Source organism: Sarcophilus harrisii, chromosome 2 (genome assembly GCF_902635505.1).
Source record: "Sarcophilus harrisii chromosome 2, mSarHar1.11, whole genome shotgun sequence".
In the NCBI taxonomy this organism is placed as follows: domain Eukaryota; kingdom Metazoa; phylum Chordata; class Mammalia; order Dasyuromorphia; family Dasyuridae; genus Sarcophilus; species Sarcophilus harrisii.
Window position 1 is genome coordinate 571,627,579 of NC_045427.1, and position 19,929 is coordinate 571,647,507.

The window sequence follows — 19,929 nt, forward strand, 5'->3', positions numbered from 1 at the left end:
TTTAGGGGTCAAAGACTTGTGGTGCAACTCAATTACTACTCAGTGTTGATGGAGCCACATTGATTAGTGACAAGGACATGACCTAGAGAGATGGGCTGAACATTTCTATAGTGTTTTTATTAGACTATCATCATCAATCAATGCTGAAACTATTGATCATTTACTTCAGGTTGAAATCAAACCTTCCCTAGCTGGAATTTGAACTGAAGAAGAGATTTTGAATCCTATTAGGGTCCTTTCATATAGTGCTGATTCTGTTCTAAATGAGATTTATAAGATGTGTGTGTGTTGGGGGGAGAAGATCCATTGCTCATACAAAAGCTGGCTGAAATTTTCCAAATTTTATGGCAAGAGGAAGTTATCTACCCAGAGTTCAGGGATGCTTATGTTGTATATTTCTCTAAAGGGAAAAAGGAAGAGATTGTCCTGTGAAAATCACTCTGTCTTAGTCATTGCTGGTAAGATTCTTGTCAGAGTATGATTTAATAGACTGATCCTTCACTTGTAAGATGTTCACCTACCTGAGAGCCAGTGTAGCTTCAGAAAGGGCCAAGAAACGGTTAACTTGGTGTTTTCTACCTGACACTCCTGGAGAAACACCACGAGCAGAACAGAGTTCTGTACATGATGTTTGTATATCTGACAAAGGACTGTGATATTGTTAATCATGAGATCTTATGGAAAACTGTGTTAAAATTTGGTTGCCCAGAGAAATTCTTCACAATTGTAGATCAATTTTACAACAGAATGCTTTCCAGCTTTTGGATAATGGATAATGCTCTTGTACTTTCCCATCACCAGTAGACTCAAACAAGGCTATATGTATACTCTCATGCTTTTTAACATGATATTTTCAGTCATGTTGTCAAATACCTTCAATAAGGAAGAACACAGCATCAAGGTCAGCTATTGCACTAATGGTAAATTCTTAGCTTGGTCCGAGATTTTTTACTTGTAGATGACTGAGCACTCAGTGCAGCCTCTGAAGCTGAAATGCAAGGAAGTGTGGATTGATCCTTTGGTGCGTGTGCTAATTTTGGCCTAATTGTTAACAAGAAAACACAGGCGTTCCATTAGCCAACACCACATACCTTATTGCAATCATAAGTTGCAGTAAATAGAAAAGTTTTGAATACTTTGCATACGTTCACTTACCTTGGCAGTATACTTTCCAAGGATGTACACGTTGATAATGAGGATGGCACACTTACTACTGGTGCTAACTCAGGCTTTTAGTGGTTCTAAAAGAAAGTGTGGGAGAGAAGAGATATTAGACTTACTATCAAACTGAAAGTCTACAGAGCTGTTGTGCTGACCTCACTGCTGTATGCCAGTGAAACCTGGATAAATATACCAGTGCCATGCCAGGAAACTGAATCTTTTCCATTTTAATTACATCAGAAGATACTAAAGATCACTTGACAAGATAAGACACCAAACACTGAAATCGTTTCTCAAGTTATACTGCCAAGAATTCAAACTGTTCTGCAGAAAGCACAACTCTGATGGGCTGGCCATTGTTTAAATGTCAAATGTGTACTTGTGTGGGAAAAAAAAAAAAAAACAACAAACTACTTTATGGAGAATTCACACAGAGCAAGCACTCACATGGTAGCCAAAAAAAGCAATACAAGGATATTTTCAAGATTTCTCTTAAGAACTTTGGAATTGAACATGGGAAACATTGGCACAGGATTACCCAGCGTGACATACTCATAAGGTGCTGTGCTCCATGAGCAAAGCAAAATTGAAGCAGCTCAAAAGAAATATGAAATGCACAAATTTAGAGAAATTAAAAAAATCATATTCTTAGGTATACTTTATAATACCTTGGAATCACTATGTATTAATTCTTTTCATTGCATTGATAATTTTAATACCAAATTCTATAAAGTTTTCCTGTAGACATGATTTTTGTATCAAGAACACTTAGGTTTGTTTTACTTCTCTCACATTTTAAAACTTTATGATTTTGGGTAAGCCATTTAACCTTTAAATCTCTAGGCAATTCTCTAAAATTATAAATTGCTTAACAATTATCAGATTATATTGGTGGAATGAATTTTCTCACTGTAAGCTCCCTATAAAAGTGAAATCACAGATCCAGACTTTAAATACATACTTATGTCTGTATTATTTCATTACAGTTTAGAGAAGTAATTTTTGAATGTCAGCACATTTAGGAGAACCCAAAGTACCCAGAAATCAGTACAAATATGTATAAAGTAAATACAAAATAATTATGCAGGTAAATGGTATGGAGTGGTGAAAATACTGATAACTAATGGGATAGAGAGAGGATAGTAGTCACCTCATGTAGGAGAAGCTTGAAGGGAGCTAAGAATTCCAAGAGGCAGAAGTAAGAAGGGAAGAGGCAAAGAAAGTCTGTGAAAAATTGTGTAAGAGAGAAAACAAATGAAACAGAGTTAGGCCAGTTTTGTTGAAACTTTGAATATGTAAGGATGAGCAAAGTGAAAAGCTGGAAAGAAAAGGTGGAATTGTATTACAAATGTCTTAGATGTAAAGAGTCTTAATTTTATCTTAGAGTATATAAAGCAGATTCTTGAGCAAGGGTGTGTAATATTATCACACTTGTGTTTGAGGATTATTAATTTGGCAGCTTTATGGAGCATAGATTGTAAAGCAGAGAGATTGAAGGCAGTAAGACTAATTGGGAGGCTATTATTTAGCCAAGAGATGATGAGAAACTGATATCTGTAAGTGGAGAAAAAAAGGAGAGATTTAAAAGATGCTATTAAAGAGAATATATTGTTTGAAAGAGATGTAGTAGCAGCATGGGAAAGTAGTAGCACTCTTTATTAAGAAGATATATACATGAGCCTGAAATCTGGCAGCATGAATGAGAATATGTGAATGGAATTATAAGAGCAATTTTCCAGTTATTGATAGCCTGACACCAAAGAGAGAGGATCAAACTTTTCCCCTTCAACTTGCAGACTCATTATCATCTTGTATTCTCAGGGAAAAATCTTTTAAATCTTAGTCAGTAGATTAAGGGTAGGTAAGAAATGAGACAGAGAATTGCCTCTTTTACCTCTTCAAAAAGATTAATCTGGGAGGGGAAGATCATCAGGGTTTCTGCCCAAACTGACACAATTTCTATTTACATTCACTCTGAGCCAATCATGGCCCAAACAATGACCAAATGAGGCTTGGCCTGAGACCTATTCTTAGTCGACAGATGAAAACCAGAGAATGATTTGAGTTTAAGTCATGGTCCTAGCTTGTAAATCCCAAGATATCTTAAGGTTTCAGTGATCAAAATCTACATTCCTTTTTGGCAGAGAACCCACAGGTAAGGGTGTGATACTTTATGTGGAGCAAGGGAAGGGAAAGAAAAAAGAAAAGCACTCTGTTGCCCAACTGACCAGTTCCATTTAGGTCCCCAGTGAGGGAAGCTTCTGTTTCTACTCAGAGAGGTAGTTGTTTGTCCTTTGTTTTCAAAGAGGACATGACATCAAGGAGACAGTGAGATGACATGCAAGTGAATTGGATTGAGTGAAAGAAGGCTGTTCAGTTACCAGCCTCACCTTCTATTGTAGAACCATCTGGGTCCAGTGGCAAGATATAGATCAGGATGAGTGGAGATGACCCTGGATGCAATGAAAGACTTTGGCCTTTTTAAGCTGAGGTCTTTAACAGACCTGGGAGACCTGAGAGATTATTGAACAGGTTTCATTTTCACACCAGTCTAAAATGTCCCCAAATATCTCATTCAGTGTCCAAGTGTTGTGGCCAGCAGAACATGAGTGGCTCATCCTCCTGTTGAAAGTTATTTCTTTTTAGAAAGGCATAGCTTTGGAAGTGTCTCCTACTGAACAAACAGCTATCTGGAGCTTACAATAGTCATAAGTCTCCAAGTCTAGGCAGTTCTCCAAGACTAGAAACATCCAGCTGAAGATTGTTCTTCTGGCACATGTAATCAGGGAAAGAAACACAAAATTGGAGATGAAGTTCAGCTTTCACTGTGATATAATTTCTATAGCTACTACTGAGAAGGAAAATTACTTTTACCCTTTCCTCAGATAAAACATCCTCTTTAAACTATGTTAATAGAGTAGGTGAAAATCACTAACTAGAGAGAGTTTCTACATCAGTGAAATTATAAGTCTAAATTCTAAGACTACTAACAGAAAATGCTTTTTACATTCAGAGAAGGAATGGAGATTGAATGTAGATAAAAGCATACTATTTTCACTTTTTGTTTTTTCTTTCTCATGATTTTCCCCTTTTATTCTGATTCTTCTTTTACAACATGACTAATATGGAAATATGATTAATATGATTATACAAATATAACTTATATCAAATTGTTTGCTATCTTAGGGAGGGAAGAGGAGAAAGAAGAAGGGAGAAATATTATAAAAATAAATGTTAAAAAGTAAAAAAAATCATAACTCTAAATCAGAGCAATAAAATCTCAACTTGGCCTTCAGTAGTATAGAGCTGTCCTTTTAATTCTTCTCTGATTGAGTTTCTGGTAATCTTTACAAAAGAACTATTCCATACATCCTTTTTTTCTACTCAAGCTTTCTACTGTTCCTTTTCTTGCCCAGTCCTTTTTAGTAGAGGAACTTGCCTTCTAATATCAAGACATGGAGAATCACACTTTTTAAAAATTGTGTGCCTGGTCCTATGATAAATGCTGGAGATACAAGTAAAAATGCAAAACCAAAATGTTTCTGCCCTTTTCTTGAAGCTTACATTCCAATGAGAATTGTTTGTGGAGCTAATGTACTTGCTGGAGGCATGGAAATCAGAAGCACATCCTGGAAGAGAAAAGATTTAAGGAGGGATAGCATATCTATTTCAAATTTTTTTTTTTTACTTTGAGGGTAGAAATAGGATCAATATAAAGATTTTGGCTGAACTTAAACAAATATCTAATTGTTAGTGCGTTTTCAAAAGTTTAAAATGCTTCCTCATATGGTAATGAGCTCATTTAGGACCTTTTTAATCAGTATCTTACTGCAAATCCCATTCTTAATAGAAGTTGGGAACAGGAGGAATAAAATGTAAGGACTTATAATATCAGCAATATGACTGTTAGTAAATTTTACATGGAACAGAGGGGAAGTTAGCTGTGCAAATCTGCATTTTCATGCATAGATAGTAGTGGCATGGAAGAAGGAATTAAGACCTCCAAAATCAAGTGGCAGTGATTCAAGAAGGGATAAGGCATCAGAATTAAGATAATATTGTAGTTGCTGGTCCAAGAAGTGTTCATATAACACTATGTTGAATTGATCTTCCTTTTTACTGGTAACTTTAAATTAATTTGTAAAATTTTTCAGGGATGTGTTAAAAATGACACATATAATTTATATGTTGTGTACTTCTGTTTGTTTATTTTTAGTGGCCTGATAGTCCCTGAAGTACGGGGGAATGAAACAGTACCTGAAGTTGTTACTACATCTGGCTATGCACTGCTCCACTTTTTTAGTGATGCTGCATATAACCTAACTGGTTTCAATATTTTTTATTCGTAAGTATTTTTATTTAAATTCAGAATTTATTCTTGTCATTTGGGAACATTTATTTTGGGGGGGGGATTATTGCACCAGTAACATGTCAATGTCCTAGTTTAATGCTATAAAATCAAAACAATTTACAACAAAGGACTAGGACCATGTTGTTTCAGATCTTTGAATCTATTATTTGTTATTGTTGAAAATACAAAAATATTTTCAAACTTTGAAGAAGAATTCTTATTCAAAAATCTATTTGATGCCTCATTGTAGAAGAGAGATGGATTTTTTTTAAGCTAAGGCAACAGATTGTTCTGTAGAATTCTAGTAAGTCAGAAAGGTTTCGAATAATGGTCTTTGTGGTGGCTGGTTATCCCTTGTCAAATTGCAAGTAGTCAAGATTGAGAGACTGACTCATCATGAGATTGCCTGAAATTTGATGAATTATTCCAGCTTCAATATCTCTGGAAGAATGTCTTCTGCCTTTTAGAGGGGTTGAGGTTTGCCTATCTAGTGTTCCCACTGACAAAAACAAGCTTCCAGAGGTATAGAAGTATGGGGAAAGAAAGAGCCAGGTTCCTGGGTATGGCTATACAGAGAATACTAGATTGTGAGTGCCAAAAACTCACTGTGGAAAAGGACTGCTGCTTCTGTGTCTGCCTTGGGCAACTCAAGTTGTGGCAGGAAAATGTCATCAAGCATTACAGCGATGATTAGAAAGGAACCTCTTCATTTGCTTTAGGCCCTATCCCTAGGGTCCAAGAATACATAATTAAAGTACCACTGAACCAGGAATAATAATAAACTTCATCAGGTCAGCTATTGTTTCTAATCATGATTTAATACAGAAATGGGAAGCATTATTATACCCTGATGGTCTGATTGTATTAATAGACCTCATTCTGCCCTTTTGCTTAACAAATTTTATCATCTGAGCAAGAACAGATCAATTATGTAATGTAAAATGTTAATAATAAAAGTTCATTTTAATAATTTTATTTCTAATATTTTTTAAATGTTGGAAACCTCATAGCAGTCTCAGCAAAGATTAAATTAAAGGGAAAATCTGATATAATCTGTGGAACCATATAATCAGAAGTTTTTGCAAATAGAAGAGTGTTATCTAACAGAGTAGGCATTCATTAAATGTTTCTTGACTGACATTAAGGAAACATTTTATTATGCCCCCTTCCAATTTCTATACTATTATGTTCATAATACATCTAAAATATTTTACTTATTTAGTTGTTAATATATGTGTTCTTCTAGTTGCTCTTTCTTTGATTTATATTATTTGTTTTTCCATGTTTATATTCCACATATTGTCATTTTTAACATAGCAATAATAGTCTTTTACATTGTTATATCATAATTTGTTTATTCATTCCATTGAACATATGGACATAAAGGTTATTGTCACCTTTTTGATGATGCACATAGAAAGGCCATAAATAATTTTGTACTGGTAAGTATAGTTTTCATTTTTAATTGTGCTCTCAGAATATAATCCTTATGATTAGGTCAAAGGGAGTGTCTAGTTTTGTAATTCTTATGGTAAAGCATATTACCATATTTTATTCCAAAGAGATTGTATCCATCTGGTTATAATTCTAAACATAATTTAGGTTATTTTCCTTGTAGCCCTGCCAGTATTGAATTTGAACACTTTTAACTACTTTTGTGATACTTAATGTATCAGTTTTATTTAAATTTGTATTTCTTGGGCATCTCAGATTTGTTTAAATTTGTATTTCTTTGATTATTAGAGAGTTTTAAATATTTTTTGAATAATTCTTTATAATTTGTTGCTTCTTTTCCCATAAGTTTTCTTCAAGTCATTTGGCCATTAATCCATGAGGGAATGAAGGGAAGAGAAGGGATAAGGGAAAGAAACAAAGATTTGTATAATACCTACTAAAAGACAAACACTGTACTTTACAAAATTTTATTTACAAATGTTTTTGTAAATAAATCTTGCTTGATCCTTACTGCAATCCTTGTAAAGTGTTGCTATCTTAATGTCAGATTTGACCTCAGATCTTCTTGATTTCAGGCTCAGTGCTCTATATACTATGGCACCTAGCTGAAAGGAAACGAGTTATTTAAAATATTTTTTCATCAGTTAATAATTTTGGAAACCATACTTTTAATAGATATATTTATTAAAATTCATGCTTTTCTCCTTGCAATCTGTTTTATTTTGTTTATGTATTTTTTGTTATGCAATTATCTTTATTAGATACAAATTTGCTTTTGTTCTACAATGAAGATACATATATTATTCCTTTTTATGTATCTGCATAATATGTATGAAATGATATTTAGAGTAATAGTTAATAAAAAAATTTCCTTTTAAAGTATTAAATAAAATTGGATATAGATAATAGTGCCATATTGTACTCCAAAGGGATTGTTTCTATTTATAGTTCTTCCAAGATTGATGCTATTTGTTAGTTCCCTATGTCAGTTGTTAGTGCATTAGTTGAAAGGTGATGAGAAATCATATCTAAATACTTTATTAAACCAACATAATTCTAGCTAAAAGGTGGGTGGGAGGGGGTTGATCTAGTTTTGTGTCTAGTTAACTCTTCTATCATTTAAATACAGAGCATTGTATATACATAGTCACAATTTATTCTTCCTTAATCCTTCCCAGATATCTCTGTCACATTCCTCTTGGATTTCTTGGGATTTTTAAATTTTTCTTTTTTAGTTGCAATCTATACAGACTCAAATATGAATTACTAGAATATAACCTTTGTCTTGGTGACCATCCTATTGTACTTGCATATTGACTTTAATCCCTTCCTAGTTTAGACTCAGTTCATTTTAGATACTGCTGATCCTGTGTTTCTCTGGGCATTTGAGGCTATTTCTTCCTTAATATCTTTTGTACACATATTTGGTCATTCATCATCTTGTAAGATAGAGAATCCTGTCCTCTTCTCTATACTGTCTTCCCATATTTCCTAAAGATTTTATGTTTTAAAGTCATAAATTCTGAACATAAAATTAGCTAGGCACACTCTCTCAAGGGACTTTCTTCCTTTCATTCTGAACCTTGACCACTAGATTTTGACCATTTTTTTAAACCTTAACCATAATAAATAATGTAAATATGAAAATTCTTATTTAATGTGACTTACTGCATGTATTTAGATATGTAGGAGTGAAATCTTCCTAAGATAGAGGTCTGTTTGACCCCGGTACCCCCAAACTTTCAATGATCTGTACTTCTTAGAACAAGATACAAAAATCCCCTTAAAACTTATATTATATCTTAGATTATGTCTTCCTTTTCAGTCTTATTTCAGAAACATCTGATACATACTCAAGTCTCTGGGTCTTCAAACAAGCTGTCCTCTATGCCTAGAACATTATATTTTCATATTTCCATCTCTTAGAATTTAGACCTTTTTTTTTTTCAGGAATCAGCTTAGGTGCCATTTTATTTATGGAGTCTTTGTGCTTACTTATCTGTAGAGGTGTTTTATTTCACTAGTGGAGTGATGGAATTAAAAAAACTCTTTGATAGCAGGCATCATTCTATTTATTTGTTTGTGCTTGTTTCACCTTTATTTAGCATCGTGGATTACACGTACTAGATATTTAAATATTAATTGAATTATGTTGAATTTATTGAAATTATTTCATTAAATATGCCAGAAACATTTGTTAGTTATCTACGATATACTCTTCTAGGCAGTCTGTGTGTGTGTGTGTGTGTGTGTGTGTGTGTTGGAAAAAAGGCAGAGGGAGAAGAGGAAGAAAAAGGGGGAGATATAGGGAGGCAAAGAGGGAAAGGGAAAAATAAGATTAAGGAAATTAGAAAAATTAGAATGTGTAGTCCTTATTCTTTACAATCTGAGAAGTAAATTAGATGTATAATTTTTTTGTGATTGCCATATATTTGTTAGGTGCTTCTTAAGTGCCAGAAACTGTGCTGAGATCTAGATTTAGAAAGAGTGAAAAAAATTACTGACTCAAAGGAAGTTTCATTCTAATAAGTAGGCATGTACTTAAATATATATAAAGATACACAAAGAATACATAAAATATGGCCTTAGAGAGGAAGATACTAGCAGCTGGTGAAACTTGTAAAGGAGACATATGAGCTACCTTGAAATTATGAAAATAATTATAAAATAACATTTATAATATTTCTTATGTAACAATTGAACGATTAAAGCAGTAGTCTAGGCCGATGACTCATTACATACTTAGCAATTGGGGAGTTTTCAAACATTCCACAAAATAATTTTCAAGAAAAATCGTAATCACTGCTTTAAAAATATGATTTTTGAGTGTTTGCTGTCATTTATTTATTTATTTTTCAGAATTAATTCCTGTCCTAACAATTGCTCTGGGCATGGGAAATGCACAACCAGTGTTTCTATTCCAAGCCGGGTATATTGTGAGTGTGACAAATATTGGAAAGGTGAAGCATGTGATATCCCTTACTGTAAAGCTAATTGTGGCAGTCCAGATCATGGGTATTGTGATCTAACAGGAGAAAAATTATGTGTCTGCAATGATAGCTGGCAAGGTAAGATGTAATGATGTAATTGTTTTTAAAGTAGCAATTAATGTTTCTGTTAGACTAAGAGAATATCCCATATTTGTTTTTTCCTTTAAAATTTAATAATCTAGTTTGAATTTCTGATTTTCATTTATTTGTCATGATTTTTCACAATATTTAATTTGTCAAACTATTTCTTAATTTTTTTTTAATGTCTTCATAAAAATGAGAAAAAAAATATATTTCCACAATTCTTTGACAAGTTTTTGAAACATTCAATGGTAATTTAACTATGAAAATGTTATTATGCTAATTTGACTAGAAGTAAATTGCTTAAAGAATGAGTTTCCAAAAATGAATGTCTAGTTTAATGGCCAATATATTTCTTAAGCATTTGTATTTGGATATTTCTTAAGCAAGGGTGACCTCTTGTGGAATATTGGAAAAGCAATTTAATTACAAAGCTGAAGAATTTCTAAATAATTATTCTATAAATAGCTAGCATTAGAGATTACTAGTTTTAGATATTATATATAACTTTATCTCAACGTTTTTATTTAATTCATCTTATTGGTTCCTTTTCTTTTATATACCACAATCACTTTCCATTATCCCATCACCTTCAAATTTTTCCTTGTAATAAAGAAAAACAAGTTAAGGAAAACAATCTGATGTAAGACTATCTAAAAATATGTTCAATAATCTGCTCATGTGGTCTACTCCTTGTCTAAAGAGAGGTATTCTATTATTTGTGTCCTGGAGCCTTGGATCCCTGGAGTATCCTTCATTGCATTTAATTTAAGTATTTTTGTTTATATAGTTATCATTACACATATTGTTCTTGTTGTTTTCTTCATCTGTCTTCCCATTTGCCCCTGAATTTATCATGTTTCTTGTTTCTTATTCTATTACATTTTACGTTTTGTTTATCAATTACCTAGTCAATGAATGCCAATTTTGTTTTCAGGTTTTATTTCTTGTAATAAATTATGAATACTTGGTATAATATGAATCATGAATATTTAGGTACATATGGGATTTTTTTCTTTTGTCTTTGATCTCATTTTCATATATATGTATTCCAAAAATAGCTCAAAGACTGTAAATAATTACTTTTTTCACATTTCAAATTATTTTCCAGAATAGTGAGATCAGATATTAAAAAGTGAATAATATGAATTATCTACCTTTAGAACTTTATACAGCTTAAAATATTTCCAGGAATAATATAACATAATAAATTTCCTTAATGGGGAGAATCTTTGTTCAAGAACAATATGATCAATAAGGGAATTTTTAAATAAGATAATACAAAAATACTTGTGAATCCTGTTAGAATTATTCCAAGTACTTGCCTAGAATTCTTTATTATTCTTTTTTTATGGTATATTTATTCTAATTCATTTTCTCTTATACTAATGAGTTCACTGTTTTGACATTAGGATTGATAAAGTTAGGAGGATTTATGATTTGTCTTTTTAAAAAAATAAATTAATGAAATCTCATCCATTTCAAACTCATGTCTGTTAAACTTTTTAAAGAAAAGATTGGTGAAGCTAAGAAGAGTAGAAGGAATTTTCTCATTGTCTTTAAATGGATATGAATATTTAAAATAAAAAAAAACTTTTTTCACTTTTTTCTTAAAAAATACAAATCTATCTTTAAGATTTATATTTGGGTAAATTGCTATATTAACAGATTTTCTTAAAACAAAAATAGTCTTCAGTGACATTTACCTTTAATTTGGGTTTTGTTTTGAAAGTGTAATACTTTATTTTGATGTAAATCATTTCCTACATCAGAAAGATTCTTTAAAGAAACTGAAAAAGTGAAATGCGCATATTTTAAATGTTTCATATATACATATATGTTTACAAACACACAATATCTACTTTTATACATTTGAGTTTCATGTTTTTCAAACATGAAACATGAACAACTATTTGGTCATCTCACTGATTTTGAAAAGAGGAAGATATTTTATAACATTGTCTATGAACTGTTATGTTTCATTTTTGGTTTTGCCTTCATTTTTTCTTGTTCATTTTCTTGTTCATTGATATATTTTGGTTTTCTTTGTTATGTAATAGAATTCTGATTTTAAGATGCTGCCATTATTTACTGGTCACTTTACATTGTTGTGTTTTCATTCTTCTTTGTGGTGCCTAAAATAATTAAATTCATATAGGTGCTATTATATATTTGCTGGAAAGTAGACATGGGAAAGATGATTTTGCTGTTGTTTTAGAAGTAATAATATGATTTTAATAATATGTAACTATGATATTTTCTTTGATATTTTTGGCACATATTTGATAAGAAATAAGGTTTCTTACCTGCTTAATTATCATGGTTTGTGACATTGTGAACATATTGTGAATTTCATTTTAATTTATTCTTTTATTTAAATGTTTTAGGTAGAATTTTGTTTTATTTAATAGATTATCAAGATTGCTGTTATATGTGAATGTTAGTTGTTACTTTCAACTTATAGGAGTACTTATTTAAATGAAGTATGTATTCAACATACGTTCATTTATAAATAGTAATTTCTTCTGCTTTCTGGGTTGTAGCAATTAATTGAAAATATTAGCTAAAATATTGATAATAAAATATTGATATTCCCAAAGAGACAAAACCAACTTTTTAGTAGCATTTTATCAATAAATTTTAGCATTTAAAAACATTTTATTGGTGATCTTGTTTTTAAATCATTTTCTGTAAAGGCATGGGATGGATGGAAGAATAAATCTATTAAGAAATGGAGCAGGGTGGCTCTTTCTTTCTTTGTGCCTCATCCTAATCTTAGTGTTATTTTTTAGTAGGTCCTTGAGCCTTGGAAAGATGCAGGGTCAAAGTAGATAGGGTAAAAATTAAAGTTATTAATGAAAAGATAGGGAAAGGAATCAGGAGCAGATATAGAAATTAAGTAGCTGGGTCAGCTTAGGGATAAAGGTTTCTAAACTTTGAAGGATGGAAGAATCAGGAGGTAGGGAAATCTAGGCTCAAATTGTTCTCACTAGTACAAATGGGAGAGACTTATTGTAAAGGACTTTTTCACTTGAGGCACTCCTTGAGAACTAGACTTTTCAGGATCCAGTAGCAAAATAAATTGTCACCTATCTCTCTTGACTTAGTTTATAGCTTTGTTACTCTTTAATATTTGTTGCATCTACATAACCATTAAAATCCAATTGCAATATTTGACTGGGGCACAGAGATTTGATCTTGATGGTATTGAAATCTATGCTTGGCAGAGCCAGTAGTTCTGTCAGAATTTTTCAAGCTAGATTAGAATATGGTTCTGGCATGGTCTTTATATGTTAAGTATGAAGTCTAGTCTAGTATATTCAAAGAAGTCTAATAACAATCTGTTTGGAATCTAATGACATATTTGACCATGTCAGCTATTGAAGACCCCTTAAATTGTTGAATAGTTGGTGATCTGCTATATAGATCTTGAAGTATTAAAATAACACATAGTTATAATAGAAACATGACAACTAAAAAGAACTTTTAAAAGTGATATATTACCATATTAATATAATTCAAATCATGGAAACACACTGATAATTTGATGACAGATTTTAGATGCCAATTTTCATAATTTCTCTAGTTTTTTTTCCCTCCTTCCCTCCCTCCCTCCGCCTTTCTCTCTCTTCCTCCCTCCCCTTCCCTCTCTTCTTCTCCTTCTTCTCTCCTCTCTTCCTCCCTTTCCTTCTCCCTCCCTCCCTCCTCTCTCTTTTCCTACCTCTCCTTATCCCTTCCTTCCTCTCCCTTCCTCCTTCTCCTTCTCCCTCTACCTTCCTTCTGTTCCTTTTCCCTTCTCCCCTCCCTTTTCTTTCTTCTCTCTCCCTTCCCACTCTCTTCCTCCTTCTGCCTTCATCCCTATTCCTTTCCTTCTCCCTCTTCCTCTTCTTCTCCTCCCTTACCCTCTCCCTCCTTCCCTCCCTTCTTCACTCACCTCTCATTATTAACTGGCTCATTATTATTTTTTTCCTTCACCATCACCTTTTGAATACTTCAGTCATATATTTGCCAGTGGATAGGCATTACATTGAAACCATATTGCCTGTTGAGTTCATTTGGTTCCATATCTCAAGGAGTCTTGGCCAACCGAAATCTAAACTAAAACATTTATTGATAGTACATAAATTACTGGCAGAACCCTCCTTTATACTCCCCCCAAAATTCAAAGAAAAATGTGTTTGTTTTCACTTGAGTATGAACAACATGTTGAATTCAGATCTTCCTTACTCTAAGCTCAGCAATCTATTGTACCATGTAGCTGTAATTGTTATGATAGACAGGGAATTTAATACCAAAGAAATCAAAAGCAAAATATGATTAATATTAGTGCAGGACATACTTACAACTTTGTTGTAAGATAATGTGGGTGAAGCACTTTGTAATTTATAAAGTGCTCTGTTTGAGGAGATCAGTACTTTTCACTGCCTAATAGCACATATCTCCTGTCAGAGAGAATAGTATTCTCATACATTCTCACAAGAATTGTCCATATTGAGGAATAGGAGTAGAAAATGAACTGAAAGTTCAATATTATATATTAGTTGATCTAATATAGTCATGATATAGACCAGGAGTTTCTAAGCTGGGGTCTGTAAAGTTGTTTTAAAAATATTTTAATAACTATTTCATCCTTAATCATTATATGGGTTTATTTTTTGTTTTTGTTTTTGTTTTTTTGTTTTTAAAAACAATATTTGGAGAAGGGATTCATGCTCTTCAGCAAACTGCTGGGAATTAGTTCCATCCAGAACTATAGATTGATTGTAGATTGCCTGAGGGAGGTTATATGGATATTTTAACAGGGCTCCTAAAGGATCCTAAGCTAAGACTCGTCTAGCAGATCCAGTGGCTTGATCTTAGATGTTCACACACCCACTCTTTAGTGGGAGAGGTGGGATTTGTATTCAAATCTTCTGACATTCAAGTCCAGTAAGGATCAATACACAATTTAGTTGAATCCCATTGATATCTGAAAATATACCAATCAATTCTTCAGTCATTCTATCTTAATCATTAATGAATCACATTGATATCTGAAAATATACTTATCAATTCTTCAATCATTCTATCTAGCTATTTTTGTCTCTATATTCCTCTTTTTCCTTCTAGAGCAAAAATCCAGTCTAGCAAGGATGCATCATTCATAGAATTTATCCACATTGTTCTGATTCTCACATGGAATAGGTTTCATTAAAAACAAACATGCTACATATTTTCGTAGTTTGGTACTTGACAAAACCTTGTCAAAAATTCAGGAAGTAGGGAGTGAAAGAAATTATTATCTTTATTTTACAGATAAGAAAACAGCTTCTTAGAGTGTGTCACTTTGTCCGAGTTCACTAAGGATTAGAGTTAAAAAATTAGTTGATAAAACATCAAAAAAGTTGTTTATTTGGACTTTTAATGTTGTATTTCTATACATATGTAAAAACTATGCATATGCCTATTTATTCATTGATTCATTATTCATGAACACATACAGTACTTAAATTACATAGTGAAAACCTCAAACATATGGTTAAATAGTGACTTATGCATAAGATGTTAGATTAACAATTTTTATTAAATTTTGTTTCATCCATAATAAGTTGACAGTATTATAGATTTAGAGTTAGCAGGGAACTTATAGCAAGTTATCTTGCTTAAACTCCTCATTCTGCTAATGAGAAAAATGAGACCCAGAATGGTAAATTACTTGTCAGGACATTTCTGTGGCTTTTCTTCTATGTCATATTACCTTTTAGTCTTACTTTTGGGCACGATTAAAATACATTTAGATACGATAACAATACTGATTAAAATGAGTTTATCTTTAGTTATTTTTTAAAGAGTTAATATTAATCATGTTTTGTTTTTTGACTTCTTTGGAAATAAATTTCCTGTCTATCAAATGTTAATTGATAAAGAATATACAGTTAGGTGATGCAGTGCATAGCTTGCTGGGCCTAAAGTCAGAAAGAATTGAATTCAAATATGACAATACATATTTCTTTCTTTTTTTCCTTTCCTTTTCTTTCTTTTTCTTTTTTCTTTTTTGCTGAGGCAATTGGGGCTAAGTGACTTGCCTAGGGTCACACAGATAGGAAGTGTTGTTAAGTGTCTGAGACCAGATTTGAACTCAAGTCCTCCTGACTTCAGCACTGGTGCTCTATCCACTGCAGAACCTAGCTTCCCCCAACAATACATATTTCTAGCTGTGTGGCCTTGAGCAAATCATTTAATTTCTGCTGACCTCAGTTTCCTCAATTGTAAAATAGGGATAATACCTGCACCTACCTCAAAGAGTTCTGAGGATCAAATGAGTTAATATTTGTAAGTGTTTAGTACAGTTCCTGACACATAATAATCTTAGGAATTTTTTTTTCACATTTAAAAACAGTATTTGGAGACTGGATTCATAGGCTTCAACAGACTGCTAAAAAAAAGGTCTAAGATTCCAAAAAAGGTTAAGAACCTCCTGATTTAGGACAATTATCTTCTTTTAGAGAGGAGAGCATTTAGATTTCCCTATAGAGATAAGAAACCATTCTATTTTTATAGTGTCGAAAAAAGGTAATTCTATAGTTTTCTAAGGGTTTAGGAACAAAAAAACCTATCTAGATGTTTTTCCTTAATGCTTTATGTTAAAAAAAATAATTTAAAAAATAGTCCTCTTACTTTATGGAACTGAAGAATAAATGGCCAACATACTTTGTATCTTTTATTTGAAAGTTTTTATGAAATTTAATTATCTAGCAAAGTTTTGGCTAGGTTCCTCTAAGAGAATAACATTCCATAGTTTTTACAGTCTCATATATACTTAGATATGTCATTAATAACATGCTTAAATTAGAGTTAAATTAGGCTATAGTTTAGTGTAAGTTATCTAATATGATCTCTAAATTTGTTTTTCTTTCTAATATGATTATTCCATATGATCCCTAAATTAATTTTTCTGGCCTATAAACAACACATTCATTCAACAGGCATATAGGAAGCAACTGATAAATGCTAGTCATAGATAAAAAGACAAAAATGAAATAGTTCTTGCCCTCAGAGAACTTGTACTATATTAGGAGAGAGAAATGAAGAATGGAAAGATCTATACACAGGAAAATTAAATACAAAACACAAGATAATTTCTAGTGGGAAATTCTTCTGTGGTCTGTTCTATTAAAAAGTAAGAATTTTACTTCATTTGGCTTTTTAAAAATCTGTTTTACTGTCATCATTTTAAATTTTAATTATGTTCTCTAAGGTCTTAACATTCATATCCCTTCAAGCTTTATAGATTTAATAGGCATGCTCTCTAGTCTATTTTCTTGGTCAGTAGTGAAAATGTTAAGCAATAATTAATCTAAGATGAAACTTGTGCTTGTAGGGGCAATGCAGTGTAGGGAATAGAATGTTAAACTTGGAGTCAGAATAACCTGATTTTTAATATCATTTATTTATTAATTGTGTGATCATAAGCAAATCACTTAAAATTTTGGAGCCTCAATTTTTCATCTATTAAAAAATAGAGTAACTGTAACTGTAGAACTTATCTCACAATGTTACTTGTGATGTTTAAATTGAGTTACCTATTTAAAGTGTTTTGTGAACCTTAAGCCTTACATAAATTTCAGTTAATATATTACTACATTGACCCTTGAAAGCAACTAAAATGCATTCATCTGGTGAGCCAACTAAAACTTGTTTGAATAATAGTAACTGTATTAGTCAAGACAGAATAAGAAATAAGTGCTATACTTAAAATCATTTACATTTATATTTTTCTCACCTGGTAGGTACAGAAAGTTATTGGTTATATTTGGTTCTTTATAAAGTCATAACAGTTATTCTCTTCATGATATTTACAATTGATGAATTTTCTAAGCATTAAGATTTTGCTGGATGAGAAAAACATAGTTTTGTAATATACAGGCTGATATTTTCTTGTTAGTTATGATAAAAGACCTGATATTTATATATTTTAAGATTTGCTGAACATTGCTTTAAATGTGTTAGTTAACAAACAGATGCTAAGAGCTTTCTTAGCACTGTGATAAATAGTGAGGATTCATGGAAAAATAAAAACTGTCTCTGCCCTTCAGTAATTCCAATAGGGAAGACAATATATAAATAGCTGGGTACATACAAACTATATGCTGAGAAAATAGAAAGCAAAATACTAACAGCTGGGGATCTGGAAAGACTTCCTGCAGAAAGTGAGTCTTGTTGCAATTCAAGGAAAGGAAGAGGCAGAAGTGAGAAAAAGTATAATCTACATAGGATGTAGCCAATACATAGGCACAGTGATAGGAGATGGTGTATGATGAGCACATTGGCCAGTATAACTGTATCGTGGAGTATTTAGAGAGGAGTTAAATATAAGAAGACCTAAAGAATAAGAAGGCTCACTTTGTGAGGAGCTTTAAATGCACGTAACTTTATTTTAAATTCAGTAGTAGATAGAATGCCAGGCCTAAAATCTGGAAGATTCATCTTCTTAAATTCAAATCTGTCCTAAGACAATTGCTAGCTATGTGACCCTGGACAAATCATTTAACTTTGATTGATTCAGTTTCCTCATCTGTAAAATGATCAGGAGAAAGCAATGGCAAACTATGCCAGTATTTTTGCCAAGAAAATAAAAAGAGTTATGGTCAGATGTAACTGAAAAATGACTAGCAAGGAATAGCAGGAAATAGCAAGGAATCACAGGACTTATTTAGTAGGTAAAAATCACTTCAATAGCTGAACAGAGTTTTGAGTGGGATTTGGGATGGAAGAGGCTTTTGGAAGAGAAAGGGTAATAATTAATTAGGAGATTATTGTAGTAGTACCAGACATAAAGGCACTAGTATGATAACTGTGATTAGTGTGTAAAAAAGGAAACACATAGAAAAAAGTGAAAGAAATGCAAGATCTGACAGTTGAATATGTGAGGGGTTGAATATGACATTAAGGTTGCAATTCTGGGTGACTAGGAATTTGGTGATACCCTTGACTTTTACTAATGAAATTCATAAGAAAAGGGAAAGTTGAATGGGCAGAATGCTCTTTAGCATTTTCTTTTTGAGATACCTATAGGACATATAGTTCAAGATGTTTAACAGCCAGATGGTAAGATGGATTGTACTTCCTTTGATTCTGTTTCTTTTCACACACACACACACACACACACACACACACACACGTTGTTATGTTGTATGTAACACAATGTTACATACAATTTTAGTTCAGATTTTAATCCTAACCTTTTGTAGATTCTCACTATAACTGTGGCCTTAAGTGCCATTTTATTAGTATTCTAAGATGCAAGACAGAATCTGCTAGAGTTGAAGTTAGTAAGACCTGTGTTCAAGTACTCCTATACCAATTCTGTTTGTGTTAGTCTCTCAGGATGCCAATCAACTTTCTAAGGTTATAAATTGCAGAAAGGTTGTCAGTTTGGTATTGAATTTTACAGGGAGGTTCCTACTCTGAAATTGCCTATACTGATGATACATTGGTACCTCCTACAAAAAAAGGGGAAGGGAGAAGAAAAAATGTAAGACATATAGAATGTCAATTTAGTTTTACATCTAGTTTGTGATTTTCTTATTGCTTAAATAGATATTAAAACTTTGGTAAGAAAGTTAGAAAATAATGACTTTTTTAAATTAAAGGAAATATAGAGTTTTTTTAGGAAACACCTTTAGGAAAATGAAGTCTTTATAGCTCAAGTAACATTATTATCCTTTTATGTAAAGTATTAGACCTAAATATTGGGGGGGGGAATTGTCATTTAAATATTTTAAAAATTAGTTTACTCAAGCTGTAGTTGCTTGGATTTTTAAAACTTTTCAAAATACTACTTTTAATCTCCTGGGGGATAGAATTCAGCATTTGCCATAGGGTGGCAGTATTGGCCATCAAAATGCCATT

At 32.1% G+C, this 19,929-nt stretch overlaps 1 protein-coding gene across 1 annotated transcript in view; it reads left to right on the plus strand.

The window, feature by feature from the left end:
- Positions 1-19,929, plus strand: part of ATRNL1 (attractin like 1) — a 1,159,225-nt gene that overhangs the window by 56,421 nt on the left and 1,082,875 nt on the right. The window contains exons 4-5 of the mRNA XM_031949462.1: positions 5,378-5,506; positions 9,827-10,035. Of these exons, the coding sequence (XP_031805322.1) occupies positions 5,378-5,506; positions 9,827-10,035 (338 nt within the window). The remainder of the gene's footprint in view (positions 1-5,377; positions 5,507-9,826; positions 10,036-19,929) is intronic.